This window comes from Ambystoma mexicanum, chromosome 8 (assembly GCF_040938575.1).
Source record: "Ambystoma mexicanum isolate Mex_15411 chromosome 8, UKY_AmexF1_1, whole genome shotgun sequence".
NCBI classification, from domain to species: Eukaryota; Metazoa; Chordata; class Amphibia; order Caudata; family Ambystomatidae; genus Ambystoma; species Ambystoma mexicanum.
Window position 1 is genome coordinate 235,919,267 of NC_090929.1, and position 15,368 is coordinate 235,934,634.

Below are 15,368 nucleotides of genomic sequence, written 5' to 3' on the forward strand. Positions count from 1 at the left end.
TTTGTTATATGATCAAAGATCACAACATATTCCATTCAATATCCGGGCTTGTAATACACACCCATGACATCAACAGATGCCTGGACAGAACACATATTGTATCAATATCAGGGCGTGTAATAAACAGATGCCTGGACAGCAAAATATTCCAACAATATCCGGGCGTGTAATAAACAGATGCCTGGACAGCAAAATATTCCAACAATATCAGGGCGTGTAATACACAGATGTCTGGACAGCAAAATATTCCAACAATATCAGGGCGTGTAATAAACAGATGTCTGGACAGCAAAATATTCCAACAATATCCGGGCGTGTAATAAACAGATGTCTGGACAGCAAAATATTCAAACAATATCGGGGCGTGTAATAAACAGATGTCTGGACAGCAAAATATTCCAACAATATCGGGGCGTGTAATAAACAGATGTCTGGACAGCAAAATATTCCAACAGTAATAAACAGATGTCTGGACAGCAAAATATTCCAACAATATCGGGGCGTGTAATAAACAGAGGCCTGGACAGCATATCGAGTACACATAATGACTCGCAACAATGAACACTCGTCGATGGCTCCACAAACGGCCACGAGTTATTTGCACCCAGGAAGCACTGCGGGGGCCGGCGGATGCCTTCCAGTGCACAGGAGAGACGCCCACATTCAGTGCACAGCCGAACACGCACTTCGAAGGCACACTGAAGTGTGCACCATTAAAATGCGCGATCAATCTAAAATAGACATTGCGGGCCATCGTAAACATGGTATGAAGCGTGCAGGGGGGCAAAAGCCCAATTCATATGCAGTCTACGTTTGTAGCTCAGGTGCAATTCATTACACACAAACAGAATTTGAAAGGAAGCATGGTTTTAAAAATAAATGGAGCAAGTTCAACGGCCACCCAAGTCATGAGCAAATACACGCGTCAGCAAAGGGCAGGGGTGCGTGGTGGGCAACACGGGTGTAAAGGCCCTACACCAGGGCTCACATACAAACAAGCGAGGGGCTACATGCGAGACCAGACTGAGGCCCACGGGATTGGCCCGGGAATCTTGCGCGCGCGGGCCAGCCAGCCAGCCAGCGCGCGGAGGCGCTGCAGCCCGCCCACGCCCGCCCCCCGGGGAAGCGCGCGGCCCTCACCTGAAGTAGTCCATCTTGCAGAAGATCTCCTTGTTCTTGATGTAGCAGCTGTTGTGCTGCCGCAGCGAGGTCCGGCACACCGAGCACTCCAGGCAGCGCACATGCCAGATCAAGCTGTTCACCTGCGGCACAAACGAAACGCTGTTACCCACCGCGTGCAGCGCCCAGACGCCTGCGAGCCAGTGCTCGGCGCTAGAAAGCACGATTACAAAAATACACAGATCAGTACCACCATTACGGTTATGCGTTTTACAGTAGACTATGTGAGGTTACCACCATCAGTACCCTCATTACTATGAGTATGATCATGTGGAGAAAAAAAACGAAATGTAGCCATTTGCATTGTTCTTATAATCACCGTTATCATAGATATAATTGTGTTTAATTAGTATCGTGCTTGAGTTTTTTTTTTTTTTTTTTAAAGGTATGGATGTTTTGTTATTATTAATAATAGTAATATTTTTGTCCTGGTGATTTGGCCGTAATTAACCCTCCAATAGCGAGAGCGGCATCACGTTGGGAAACAACAGGGTCTTCTAGAGGCTAATGTGACCGGTGTAATTATCTATCACATTTAGAAAGCAAATGAAAGACCCGTCAATAAAACACCTCCTTGGGAAGTGTGGGACCGTGAAGCCGGCGCCCTTTGCGTATGCTTCGGAATATGCGCCGTGTATGGTGTCTAGTGCATACGCGTGTTCCATTGCGAGAAGCGAAGCCGTGTATATTTCCCTATAAATAACACGACTCTGGCAAGGCCGCAAAGGGCCACGATTTGCATTCGCGCGTGGCTGCTTTTAAGCCGGCGAGTTGGCGCAGTGTGAAAGCGCAATCACAAAGCAAGGAAACGATCGGAGATGCGCGCAGCAGCCTCGAGCCTTTCGGCGGCCAAAGGCACGCATTCACAAAGCGTTTTCCAAGGTGCCATCCCATTGGGGAAACGCGTTGTTATCCGGCCCACCTTGCGATCAAATGACGTGAGCTTTCGAGCACTGTGCATTAGACGGATTGATGCGCACATGGCGCAATCTGCCTTCCATCTGAAGCTACGCTGCCGCTACAGCAGGACACGTCTTGGACAACACGTGTCCGCACTTGCAAGCGTTTTTCCATGGGACTGCGCCGTTATGAAACGCTTCTATGAATCTGGCCCAGAAGCCGTGCCATTGAACCTGCGCCCCTGGCCGCCCCAGTCCCGATGGGCGCCGGGGGCAGAGCGGAAAAGCTACCAGCGGCCAACGAGCCCCAGCGTCATATTCCAGCAGTGCAGGGTTCTGCACAAATGGTGTGCGTTCATAAGAAACATGAATTGCGAGTGAATAGAGTGTGTGTAAATACCCACGAATGTGCGAGTGCGCGTGTGCAAAAGCCTCGCACAACAGCAAACATGACACCCATTTGACTTTCATTATGTACTTAAGCTTGGTCATCAAAACAACAAACGTGCTATAATTAATTGGAACGTAACGGTGTACATTTCTTGTTAGGAACCATGTCCTTTTCACAAGCTCTGGCGCAACTTAGTTGCTGACACACAGTGCTCTTCTGATTGTTGCACAATGATGTGTGTATTGGGGGGTGGGGAGGGTAATGGTTTTACAGGTTTTGGAATGGTTACATGGGGTGCTGTTTTATTAGGCAATTATACTGCTGCGATCTGCGCCGTAATCGTCTCAAAGCGCCTAGGCGTGTCCATGAAGTGAATGTATTTATTAAGCGAGTACGTCAAATACATGTTTTCTTGGCTAGAGAAATAGCTACGGCCTTAAAATAATATGTTTCGATAGTTAGTTGAATTGCAGTGATATTTTATTTGTTAAAAAAAGGTGCCAACTCTTACAGATATAAGATCGGACATTTAGTGGGACTTCTAAGAGCTACAGATCTGTACAGAAAGTTTGAGAGATAAAATGATTTGCCCAAGATCACACAATATATGTCCCGTTGTTCCTTGACACACAGCTTCATCAGTAAACCCCATGAAATGAGACACCAATAGAGGTCAGGTGCTAGGAAAATGCCGCCACCCCCACCCGCCCCCCCCCCCACACACACACACACACACACACACACACACACTCACTCTCTCCCCCGACACACACAATAAATAACCCCTACCTTCAGCAGGTATCGGTCCAGGATTTCCAGGCCGCAGCTGGAGCAGATGTTTTTGCCGGCGGAGGGGACCGAAGACGACGAGGAGGGAGGCGAGCAGATGGAAGGGCTGGAGGGAGGGCTGGGGGACGGCGGGCCTTCTTTCTCGACGCTGCTGGCCAGGGGGTCCCCTTCAGCCTGGGACTGTGGAGAACACCGACACAGTTAGCAAGTTCGGCAGCCGCCCGGCACGTCACACATTTAAAATACCCCCATCCACGCTTCCTGCACGTGCGGGGCGCAGTGGCGTGCACAAGTCCCCAAACGACAGCAATAAAGGGAGCGCGCCAAAACATACCCCCCACCCGCCAATAAACGGATCAGGCAAATACGCACCCTGAAACATGGCAATAAACAGACCCACTTTTCATCAATTAAGAGCCTGAAAAAGGGCACGTTGCCGCCCCCGCCCCCAATTACCACGAAGATTAGTTCCGAGGAGTACACTGCAATCAGCGTAACGCCCAAAGTGCGGTGCAGTCATCCGCTGCGATTTTAACCACAAGATCAATGCACAGGCAGACATTTTTTGTGTACATGCAAACCACCAGCATGGCCACGTTGCTGCGTGAACACGTGCACAGCTTGTGCAGGTCGTGCCAATGTTTGCCTTGTGTTACTGCTATTCTGCGCCCTCTATTGGGTCACGTTTTCGTGTTCGGGGGTCTCTGTAGTAGGTACGTGGTTTCGGGCTCGAGGGGGTTCGTGGGAGCACTACCCTGGAGGTGCGTTTTTTCGGGGTTCTTTCTGGCCTCATCATTGGGCGTGGTTCAGACACGGCCCCGAACAGGTACATTCCCAAAGAGCACGCACAGTGCCCCCCTCCCATTCCCCCGGTGTGAGTGACGTGTTGCGCGTGCTCGGCTGGGCCTGCGGCTAGGCACTGGCCTTGAACATCGCTTGACATTCTCAAGACGGGGCAGATGCAGAAGGCGCTCGGGGGGCTGGGCCCCCAGATTCTGGGCTTTGATGGAAAGCTAATTCCTGTCGGTGATTAATCGGCCTGGCTGTGAGGCTGTCGCGTCGGGAGTATGGCCCTGGCTTTGCAAGGACTGCCCCCGAGAGCGTTACCCCTTTGAAGTGGTGTTTGGGGGTGGTCGATAGTGGTGTATGAGGGCCGGGGGAGTCGTCCTAAGCAACCGAGAAGATGGTGGTGAACCCGATCAGACAGCAGGGCAATTGCCAGTGTGACTAGTTTCAGGGGCGTCTAGGCGCTTTTGTTACTGGCACACGCCAAAACATTGATACACAAGTCCTCAGAATGTTCCCATACAATAATGCCACACCCACAATTCGGTTACACCATGCATTGCAAGACTTCCGCACACACCTCATATTAGTGCCACAAAGCAAGGCACAATACTGCTACACAACCACCACAATACGATACCATCATTGCACGCTGGACAAAACCACACAATACAGCCAGGCATCGCCAAATAAACCTTTAAATAAAACATTACAGCAGTCCACTACAGTTGCACTACTGTCACACATCAAATAATTGCAAAAAAAAGTGCGCCTGTGAAATGTGTTACTCCAACCTCATAACAATGCTTCACAACTTGGCTGCACCTCGCCTAAAACTGTAGTCACAAGACTGCTACATACTTCACGTGGCTCGTGCCCAACACTTTACTACCTTGGCCACACACCACACTACTACTACACAACACCTCGCAATACTATTACATACCACTTCAACATGTGCACCACGGCCAACATAAAGGACTTTAAAAGTGGTACTTGTAACCTCGTAAACATGCAAATGCGAAAGGGCACAAGGAGCGTTTGCTCCGGTTTCTCTGGGCTTCCACTGGCGAGTTCAGGAGTGAATCCGCAAAGGACTTCAGGAGGCCGGCGGACATCACACCCTGCGCTCGCGGACACGCTGGGCTGCTCCGCGGGCACATAGGCTGGCACACTGTGGCCCACTCACACGCTGCACACAACGGGCCACTCCGCGGGCACATAGGCTGGCACACTGTGGCCCACTCACACGCTGCACACAACGGGCCACTCCGCGGGCACACAGGCTGGCACACTATGGCCCACTCACACGCTGCACACAATGGGCCACTCCGCGGTCACACCGGCTGGCACACACTGGGCCACTCACACGCTGGCACACATTGGGCTACTCCGCTGGCACACAGGATGGTACAAACGGGGTCCCTCCGCTAGCCCAGACTGGGCCACTCAGCTGGCCCAATCACATGCTGCCCACTCTGGGCTGCTCCGCGGGCACACAGGCTGGCACACTGTGGCCCACTCACACGCTGCACACAACGGGCCACTCCGCGGGCACACAGGCTGGCACACTGTGGCCCACTCACACGCTGCACACAATGGGCCACTCCGCGGTCACACCGGCTGGCACACACTGGGCCACTCACACGCTGGCACACATTGGGCTACTGCGCTGGCACACAGGCTGGCACACACTGGGCCACTCACACGCTGGCACACATTGGGCTACTGCGCTGGCACACAGGCTGGCACACACTGGGCCACTCACACGATGGCACACATTGGGCTACTCCGCTGGCACACAGGATGGTACAAACGGGGTCCCTCCGCTAGCCCAGACTGGGCCACTCAGCTGGCCCAATCACATGCTGCCCACTCTGGGCAACTCAGCGGGCACACAGGCTGGCACACACTGGGCCACTCACGATGCACACACTAGGCCATTCTGCTGGCCGACAGGCTGGCTTACAAGCGGGCGCGCTGAACTGCAGCCACCCGGGCGGCGAGCGCTCTACCCTCCATGGAAAGTGTGGACGTGTGGCGGGGAGGTGGGGGAGTCCGGGGAGGTGGGAGGTGGGGGAGTCCGGGGGGGCGGGGGGGGGGGTCCGTGGGTGTAGCGGCCTGCAAGCAAGTCACTGAAATGTGTCAAGCTGAGCAACCTACCACGAGACTGCGTCCTCTGCCGCCGGCCTGCCACTTCAAATGAGATTTATGCAACTTTAGATACCGCATATATCTCTAACCTTTGACCTCTAACGGCGAGAACTTTCCCAGGACTGGGGCCATTGCCCCTGTAAAGAGAACCAGGACGGGACACCCCTGCACTGAATCTGTTTCAACATGGGGACATCCCCGGCAAAAGAGCAGCAATTACTTTGAGCCCCAAAAGCCATAGGAGTACACCTCAGAACATGAGCACCCCCACCCGGTATCGGAGCCTCCCCGGCACACGAGCACCCCCAATCCCCCCCCCCCCCCCTCCCGCAAAGGCGCACATCTGGCATAGGAATCTCCCCTGCACAGGAGCATCCCCTCCGCCCAACATAGGAGCATATCGGGCACACAAGCACATAACCCCCGCCCCCCCCCCCGCCCCCAACACACACCCTCCAATATCCAGCTATGTTGCCAAGGCACATCCACGGGGTTAGGAGCAACTTCAAATACGGGCACGTTCCTGGCATAGCAGCATCCATGGCATAAGAGAACTTTCCTGCCATCGGTGGCATAGGACGTCAACCCCAGATATAGGATCACGTGAAGGATTGACAGCCTCCCTGATGAATAGAAGTCACGCTAGTCATTGCTGGGGTGGCAACATTCTCGGCATAGGGGTACCATTGCCACGGGAACACCACAGAGGTAGGGGCATGATCGGCATGGGCACACAAGGGTCTTATGAGCACCATTGGTAGGGCACTGCGGATGTGGGCGCGCCATTGGCATAGGATCCTCCACTGCATAGGAGCACCTTCCGCTAATGGACATCTAGGGGCATCGTCACATATGTGCAGTCCCGATATAGTTGGGGAAGGGGGCACGGCCATGTGGGCACGCCCCGCATAAGTGAATGCTCTGATTAGGGGATCCACGGGCATGAGGGCACGCCCCGCATAAGTGAATCCTCTGATCAGGGGCATCCACGGCCATGTGGGCACGCCCGCATAAGTGAATCCTCCGATTAGGGGATCCACGGGCATGAGGGCACGCACACATAAGTGAATCCTCGGATTAGGGGATCCACGGCCATGTGGGTACGCCCGCATAAGTGAATCCTCTTATCAGGGGCTTCCACGGCCATGTGGGCACGCCCCGCATAAGTGAATCCTCTGATTAGGGCATCCACAGCCATGTGGGCACGCCCGCATAAGTGAATCCTCTGATTAGGGGATCCACGGCCATGTGGGCACGCCCGCATACGTGAATCCTCTGATTAGGGGCATCCACGGCCATGTGGGCACGCCCCACATAAGTGAATCCTCTGATTAGGGGCATCCACGGCCATTTGGGCACGGGCATGAGGGCTCGCCCCGCATAAGTGAACCCTGCCATAGCAGTATCTTGGGAATGGTGGCATGAATGCATCCTTGGCATAGGAACACCACCTGCAAATTGACAGCCCGACATAGGCGCGCGCTCGCTATGGGAGATGCCGCCACATAGAGATCTCTCTAAATGAGCTCATAACCCCGGATATGAAGCGGGTAAGAACAGGTGTAACCACAGAATAATTCACAACCCCCAGAGGTTGGGGTTAGCGCCTCGCCTGCACAGGTATAGGAGGCGCGGAGTCCACGAATCCGCTCGCATTCTGCCTTTTTTTTTTTGCACCCGGTGCCAACGACGCAGGGATGGCGATCTCGTGGTGAATTCACCACCCAGCGCCATATCACTTTAAAATGGGGACGGGAGTGTGGGTTCAACAAGTCGGGGCGCTATATCTAAAAAGCACCCACCCTCCGCCCCGCCTCCGGGAGTAACGTCTTCTCATTTTCACCCACACCTTCAAAGCTGCAAGAAGCCTATCGGCCACCGAGAAATCAGCCCCCCTCATCTTGCCTGCGGTAAAGCGCCCCGAAAAAGCACGAGTCCTGCAATATCTCCCAAAGTCAACCTAAGGGACACCCGGGGGTTTCCCCAAGTCAACTGCGACCCACATCTCTGTCTATCCAGCAAAGGGGGCGGTGGGGGTGTAGCGCCCCGACCACCGATGAGCACCATTCAGAAAAAAGAAGCGAAACGCCCCATCCACCGGCTACCCTTGGATACCGCCAAGACGCTATACTCGGGCGGAATACAGTGCAGATATTCCGAGATGAAGTCGGAACCGCATGCTGACCACAGACGCGCCCATTGACAACACACCGCCGTTCAGCAGCCCCGTGTCAATTACACGGGTCAGTGCACACCTGCACGACCAGTCAGGACTATTTAGTTAACCGCCTAGCGACATCGCGCATATTGCTGGGAACTCATTTCTTTTAGGGACGCCTTACTGTGTCGGCGCACACGGCTTTGGGATCTTGCATGGGGCGCCCAGGTAGAAGTAAACACGTTGAGTGTAGAAGTTAAGCACCGCTGTTGGTCTATAGAATGATGGGTGGGTGTGTGTGGTGTGCTGTGGTCTTCATCTAGGCGCGTTTTGAGATTACTCGTCCTGCCCCGATATTATGCAAAATACCCAATCCCTTTCCACCCGATCCACCGAGCTTTGTCGCCTCTCTTGGCCTTGTGTGCTCGTGGGACTGGCATTAGAGAAGTCCACGAATATCCAGCACACCCTATACCCCAGCACCCTTCACATACAGGTCCACAGCGCCCAGAGGTGTAGAAACACAGCCCACAGGCCCATCATTAGAATGAGCGGTACAAACACCAACCCTCACAACACAAACATTGGCTTCTCGTGGCAAGTAAACCGACAAATGCCAGCGCCCTGGGCAGCCAGCAGTCCTGGACTCGGACACCAGCAACAGCCCGCAGCCCATGCCCCTACAAGCTGCCCCATTCCCCTTAAATACAGACGTCCCCAGGACCTCTATCCCATGTCCCCACGGACAGATCTCCACAGGACTGGTCCCCTATTTTTAAATGTTTTTGTTTAAAGCGCGGACCTAGCTTGAGAGCAGCGGAGCACTGTACAGGCTGTGGGTAGCTGGCAGTTGGGCTGCCATCCTAACAGTAGCGCAGTACTGCGAGGTCTGTCCATCAGTATGTGCATCCATTGAAATCAGTCCTTGGAAAGAAGGTGTTGACAGAGAAGTTTTAAGAGATTTGTGAAATTGGAGAATTGTGGGGCATTGCGAGAGGAGTCGGACACCGGGATCAAGTACCAGGGTGTGGGTGCATGACTAGAGAAGGATTGTTTGCAGGTTCTCTTTGTGGAAGAGTTGTGATGCAAGCTGGTTGGTTGATTTACTGCGCAAGGAGCGCATGCCACCAGATATGTGGCGCTTAGCCGCCAGGTACGCTGGTGTGCTACTCAGGACTGCTTTGTAGATGATACATGCAGTCTCGCACAATTTCCTGGCTTGGGATAGAAGCCAAAGTAATTCACGTAGGATGGGGGTAATTCGGTCAAATTTCCATGCTACCGTAATAAGCCATGCCGCAGCGTGGTGGACTGCTTTTAGGGGAGCCAAGTGAGCAGCGGCCAGCCCCAGCAGGAGAGCATTTCCCCCCCCCCCCCCTTGGTGAGCAAGCCCACACAGGCCTGCACTACGGTCCGAAAGTCCTGCGCCAGGATGAAGGGTTTGATTTTTTTGAAGGGTAGAGATTCCGAGGTAGGCTATTTCAGCCTTCTTGCCTGTGATTCTGGAAGGACAGATTAGTGTCAATGGTGAAGCCCCATTCCCTTACAGACGTTCACAGGACCCATCCCCTTACATTTAGATGCCCCCAGGACCTCTCCCACATGCCTCAAGACGGACCTCCCCAGAACCTATCCCTTATCCCTTTGCATACAATCCTCCCCAGGACCTCTTCCTCCATGCCTCTGACAGACCTCCCCAGAACCTATCCCCATCCCCTTACATACAGACCTCCCTAGGACCTCTTCCTCCATGCCTCTGACAGACCTCCCCAGAACCTATCCCCATCCCCTTACATACAGACCTCCCTAGGACCTCTTCCCCCATGCCTCTGACAGACCTCCCAAGAACCTATTCCCCATCCCTTTACATACAGACCTCCCTAGGACCTGTCCCCCATCCCCTTACATACAGACCTCCCAGGATCTATGTCCCCCATGCCTACGTGGACAGACCTCCACAGGACCCATCACCTTACATACAGACTAACCCAGGACCTTTCCCCATGCTTCCATGGACAGACCACCCCCAGGACCTCTCCCCACGCCTCTACGGTAACACGTCCAAGGACCTGCATTTCTTCCTTTTGTCGGCAGACCCTATGGCCCTGTATCACCGCCCACCTCCCAGGACTGATCTACCCGGACCCCTCTCCTTCCCTCTATGGGCAGGCCTCGCAGGACCCGCTGCGCGAGGCTTTGGCACAGCCGCCACTCGGGGCAGGACCCTTATAGTCCGACACTGGAATTGAAAGGCGCAGACCCAGGGCTGATACCGAGTTTTTCACCTCCCGCAGGCCGTTTCCTTGCTCTCCAGGATATGCACGAGACCCCTTTTTAAGTCTTTTGTCATACGGCGCACAGTTACGCTGGGCCTGTGCAGATGGCCGCTAGGGAGCGTGAAGCACGCACGTAGTGGGCTTCCGGGCTATCAGTGGCCGCCACAACACGGCGCAACTCCTTCACCCAGGCTGCCCGCGACCCCCTCACATAGACGAGGGGTCACCCAACAGCCTGGGCATTACCCCCGCACGGTTCACAGATTCTTCGAACACGAGCCGTCCAATAACGCGGCAGGACCCAGCAGTGCCCTCATCCTCGGCGGTCCCATGGCAGAGCCTGGAAAGGACAACGCACTGTCCCGCAGCTCCGCACACACATGAACCCTTTCATAACACTGCCTGGACAGGATCTGACCCAGTACTGTCCACCAACTCCACTCACACGAGCTGCCCCGTAACACAGTCTGGACAGGACCCAGCGCTGTCCGCCGACACTTCACACTACTGCCGCTGGCAGAGCCCGCACAGGAACCGCACGGTCCATCAACTCCTGAACCAAGAGATGCCCAATACCAGAGACTGGACAGGACTCTGCACTGTTCACAAACTCCTGAAACACGAGATGCCCAATACCAGGGACTGGACAGGACTCTGCACTGTTCACAAACTCCTGAACCAAGAGATGCCCAATACCAGAGACTGGACAGGACTCTGCACTGTTCACAAACTCCTGAACCAAGAGATGCCCAATACCAGAGACTGGACAGGACTCTGCACTGTTCACAAACTCCTGAAACACGAGATGTCCCATACCAGAGACTGGACGAGACTGTGCACTGTCCACCAACTAATTAACTAGAGATGTCCAATATCAGAGCCTGGACAGGACCTAGCACTGTCCACCTCTTCACATACGATCTGCCCCTCGTCAGGGGCTGGACACAGCAGTGTCCAAATTATCTGTCCCCTAACACCGCCCGGCCAATACACCCCCTAACCCCCCCTCCCCCCCCACACCCCAATGGTCACTAATCCCTTAAAATGGAACGGCCTGCAACTCATCACATACCCCGCCGCGGACACCGAACTGTCCGTCCACCGCTGACAATTGCACTGGGAATAAAGCCGACCTACCAAGATTTTAGAAAGGTGCAGTGTACAGGCCTACATCTAGAGGTGGCGACTGCCCGGCCACTGCAAGGGGCACACGCCCAGGACCGCCCGACCGTAGCATCATGGTGTCCTGGTCACACCTGTAGACAACTGGACTCACGATGATGTAAACATACCGACACCCCAAGGAAGAGGGCGCTGAAAACACATTGCCAAATTTCGGCCAATGACGCACGGGCAACATTTCGCATTAACTGAATATATGTGGATTATGAAAGAAGGGTACATTTATATACCCCTAGAATGAACATGCAGCTAAATATACACATTTGTACACCCGAAGAACAGAAACTGCACACCAAATGGTCATCAGGAACTACTAGCAAGCGGCTTGTTTACTCAAGGCAACGGCATGCATTTTACCCATGATGAAAAGCGAACAGCGCCAGCCAATATTCGGACCCGTTATCCTGCAAAGCAGGCGCACTAACCGGCCGAGCTACCTCGCCAGTTGAGGTGTCAGGCCACACCTAAGGAGTGAAACGGTGAAAGAAGCCCGCTTACCATGGCGCGTAGGTGCTTGGCTTCGAGGCCCAGGGCTGCTCCATGCACGACCGGGGGTTCCTGGGACATCAGCGTGCAGAAGAAGCCGGGGAGAAGTCGCTTAAAATGCCACGGCGCTCCGAAATTCGCCAAGATCTGCTTCGGAACCGTCGCCTCGGGGCTGCCTATATAAACCAGCTCCAAACAATAAATACGAACTTTTCTAGTGGGCATTTAAAGCCCCTTTTCGCAACAAAAGCTGTGTCTTTTTAATGAACCAATTTGAATTTGGATTGCATTTTTTCCCTGCACTTAACCCATGCCTCTTGAAGTAATCGCTCAGTTCCCATGCAATCCAAGGCGCTGAAAAACAAACCACCTGCAATTAGAAACTGCCGTAAATGCCCGCCACGAGAGGCATCCGGAGTGTCAATTTCAGCTGTCAATCAGCAAATCCATCAGGCCACCCAAAGAATTGCAAATTTGATTTTTTAATGGCGGTAATTAAAAATCGAATTTTTTCAGAGCACAAAATGCTGCGGCAGAGGCAGGGTTGAGCGCGTAAACTATTCACAAAGCACTCCCTGGATCCGGGGCTTGCCGGGGAAAAGGCGGCTGCAGCTGAGGCTGGGGCGCAGGAAGGCAGCCGGGCGGGCTCGCACAGACTGGGCGCCTTTGCGCCGATTCAGACCCCACTCACGTAAAACAATGCGGCTCCGCACGGCCAGACTCGACTAAATCCTTGTATTTATCAAAACCTCCGAAACCGTTTCCGCAACTAGGTCTGCTCCCTGGAGATATGTGCAATGTCCGATTATTTCACCAAGAAAGGCTACTCGCACAACGGAGAGTTTATGCATCGTCCAGAGCTGAATTGGCGCACTGCGGTTATACGAAGTTGTTCCTGGATCATTCCGAAATGAGCCTGGTGTAAAATGCAAGTTGCAGATTTTCTTCAAACTATGTGTATGGGAATTTATTATAATTTTAAGCGCCCACCCGAGGCGGCGCGTGGGCGCTTTAGACACAGTGGAAACCATATGGGAGAAAATAACGTAGTCGTACACGCATACACGACTCGATTGTTTACAAACACAGACTAGACACAGTCAACATACCTGTTCCGCCGACTCCCCCTCGGAAAATAGCTTGCTTCCCTGCGGGAGGGGGGCCAGAGTCTCATTTTTCCAATACATGGGGTTACAATGGTGTGCAAGACGGCCAGTCGGGCAGAGCTCCACTCCGCGGTGCAGGGTTCACAATCCGCAGCACGGTGGAAGCGTTTGTGGGGATCAGCCTCAGAGGCTGAGGCCCTCCATGGGCCGGGCAGGCTGCCCTCCCCCTCCGCAGTGACACCTTCGGAGCACTCGGCGCAGGAGAGCTCGTAGAATGTGGCGGTCCCGAAGTTTGCGCAAGGCTTCCTCGCACTTTTCCTGTTAGGATGGAGTTTGCTGGAAGCCAGGAAGTGGACTGAGGGAAAGTTGAGTGACGGGGAGGGGTGTGCGTGCAGCGGCAGAGGGGGCAGGGGAGGGGGGGGGGGCTGAGGCTTGGGGGTTAAGTCAGGTCTACTCTGAAATCTCCCATAGGAGGCTTATGCACAACCACCGTGTGTGCGCGTGTGTGTGTGTGTGTGTGTGTGTGCGCGCGCGAAAGATTGATCAGGAACTTTCGACAATGGTTCGTAAAGAGAATGGCACACTCCACCAGCCCCCCTAAACACACACGTAGAATAGAGGGTGTTTTTAAAATCCATCCACATAGTTCCATTCAACTTGTAAGAACTGCGCTTGCAGAGGGTTTGATGTACTGCAGTGCCTCAATTTAAACCCCCCAGTTGCCCTCCTTTTGCGGCACGGATGTCAATTCTCTTAGACACCCTCGTGTTCGTAACGTTACCAAATGTCCCCACTGGAGCGAAATGGTGCAGGGAGACATCTCTGCACTCCTGCCAGGGGAACAGTGGTACATACATTGTGTGATCTTTGACAAATCAGCCACTCCTCTTCGCCTCGGGTAATCTGCACTAAATACACAACGCTTTCACACAGGTAGTCAACGCCACACAATAATGGGGGAAACGCGACATTTACATCTGTTTCTACTTTTTTAAAACTCGCCCGCGGGAGCGGAAGCGATACCCGGACGTGTGGCGGGCTGGGGGAGTTTCTCGGCGCGTGTTGGGGTCAAAGGTTAATGGCCCCCACGAAATCTAGACTTGCACATCGCGAGGTCTGTCTGGCATGCCCGGGTGAGGCGGCAGCAGCAGAACCGGCGGCCCCGACCCACACACCTGGAGCACAGCTGGTCGAGTTATCGTTGCCAAATCTATAATCGATTATTGGCTATAGACAATAGAGGCGAAAGAGAATCGTGTTTGAAAAGGGTATGCAGTGGGGAGCAGGGTTTCATTTTACTAAAACTCACATGGCATCGAGTATGGGGGTGACATGACCTTATTGTATTTATTTATTTATTGGACATGTGTAAGGCGCCTATACAACACGTGAGGTTTCAAGGCGCCGGCGGGGAGGAGAACACAAACGGATCAGAGCGGAGAGGATCTTGGGCTTGCCCCCCCCCCCTTCACCCCAGTACAGGAAGCCCTTACTTTATGGTGGGGGGTTGGATTAAGGGAGCTGCCGTGTATATGGCCTCGAGTGACTCCGCGGTTTGTACACGGATCGGATGAAGCTGGCCCTGCGAAGTCATGTCAGGGGTCGGGGGGGGGGGAGGGTTTTGGGTGACATCCTCACAGGAAGTCGGGCAGTGTCCACTTCAAGCCCTCGAGGCGAGGCAGGTGGCACCCGGGACAGAACCGCTGACTACAGCGCTTTCCTCCCCGTCCAGAGATACGAGTATTCAGCAGCGCCTAGACGGGCCCGCTGCAGCACGTACAATAATGATGAGAACATAGGCGCTACAAAACCAGGACCACAAGCACACGTGTGATTATATCTATAGCACACACACCGCGCGTGGCTACGGTCATTACGCACAAGGTCGTGAATGTGTGTCAGTTAAGGTGATGTATTACTTATAAGCAATTGCCACCCACGATATGTTCGCGGACCCACAGA

General features: G+C 53.8%; 1 protein-coding gene across 2 annotated transcripts in view; it reads right to left on the bottom strand.

Moving 5' to 3' along the window:
- LHX6 (LIM homeobox 6) overlaps positions 1-13,741 on the bottom strand; it is a 562,516-nt gene extending 548,775 nt beyond the window's left edge. Inside the window, exons 1-3 of one of the 2 annotated variants that reach the window (XM_069609654.1) lie at positions 13,410-13,741; positions 3,259-3,438; positions 1,141-1,262 (exon numbers count right to left, since the gene is read on the bottom strand). In XM_069609654.1, the coding sequence (XP_069465755.1) occupies positions 1,141-1,262; positions 3,259-3,438; positions 13,410-13,487 (380 nt within the window). In that variant the 5' untranslated portion in view covers positions 13,488-13,741. Of the gene's footprint in view, positions 1-1,140; positions 1,263-3,258; positions 3,439-12,312; positions 12,630-13,409 lie in introns of those variants that run through there. The other variant, XM_069609653.1, reaches the window with a different exon arrangement.
- Between the last annotated feature and the right edge of the window lie 1,627 nt (positions 13,742-15,368).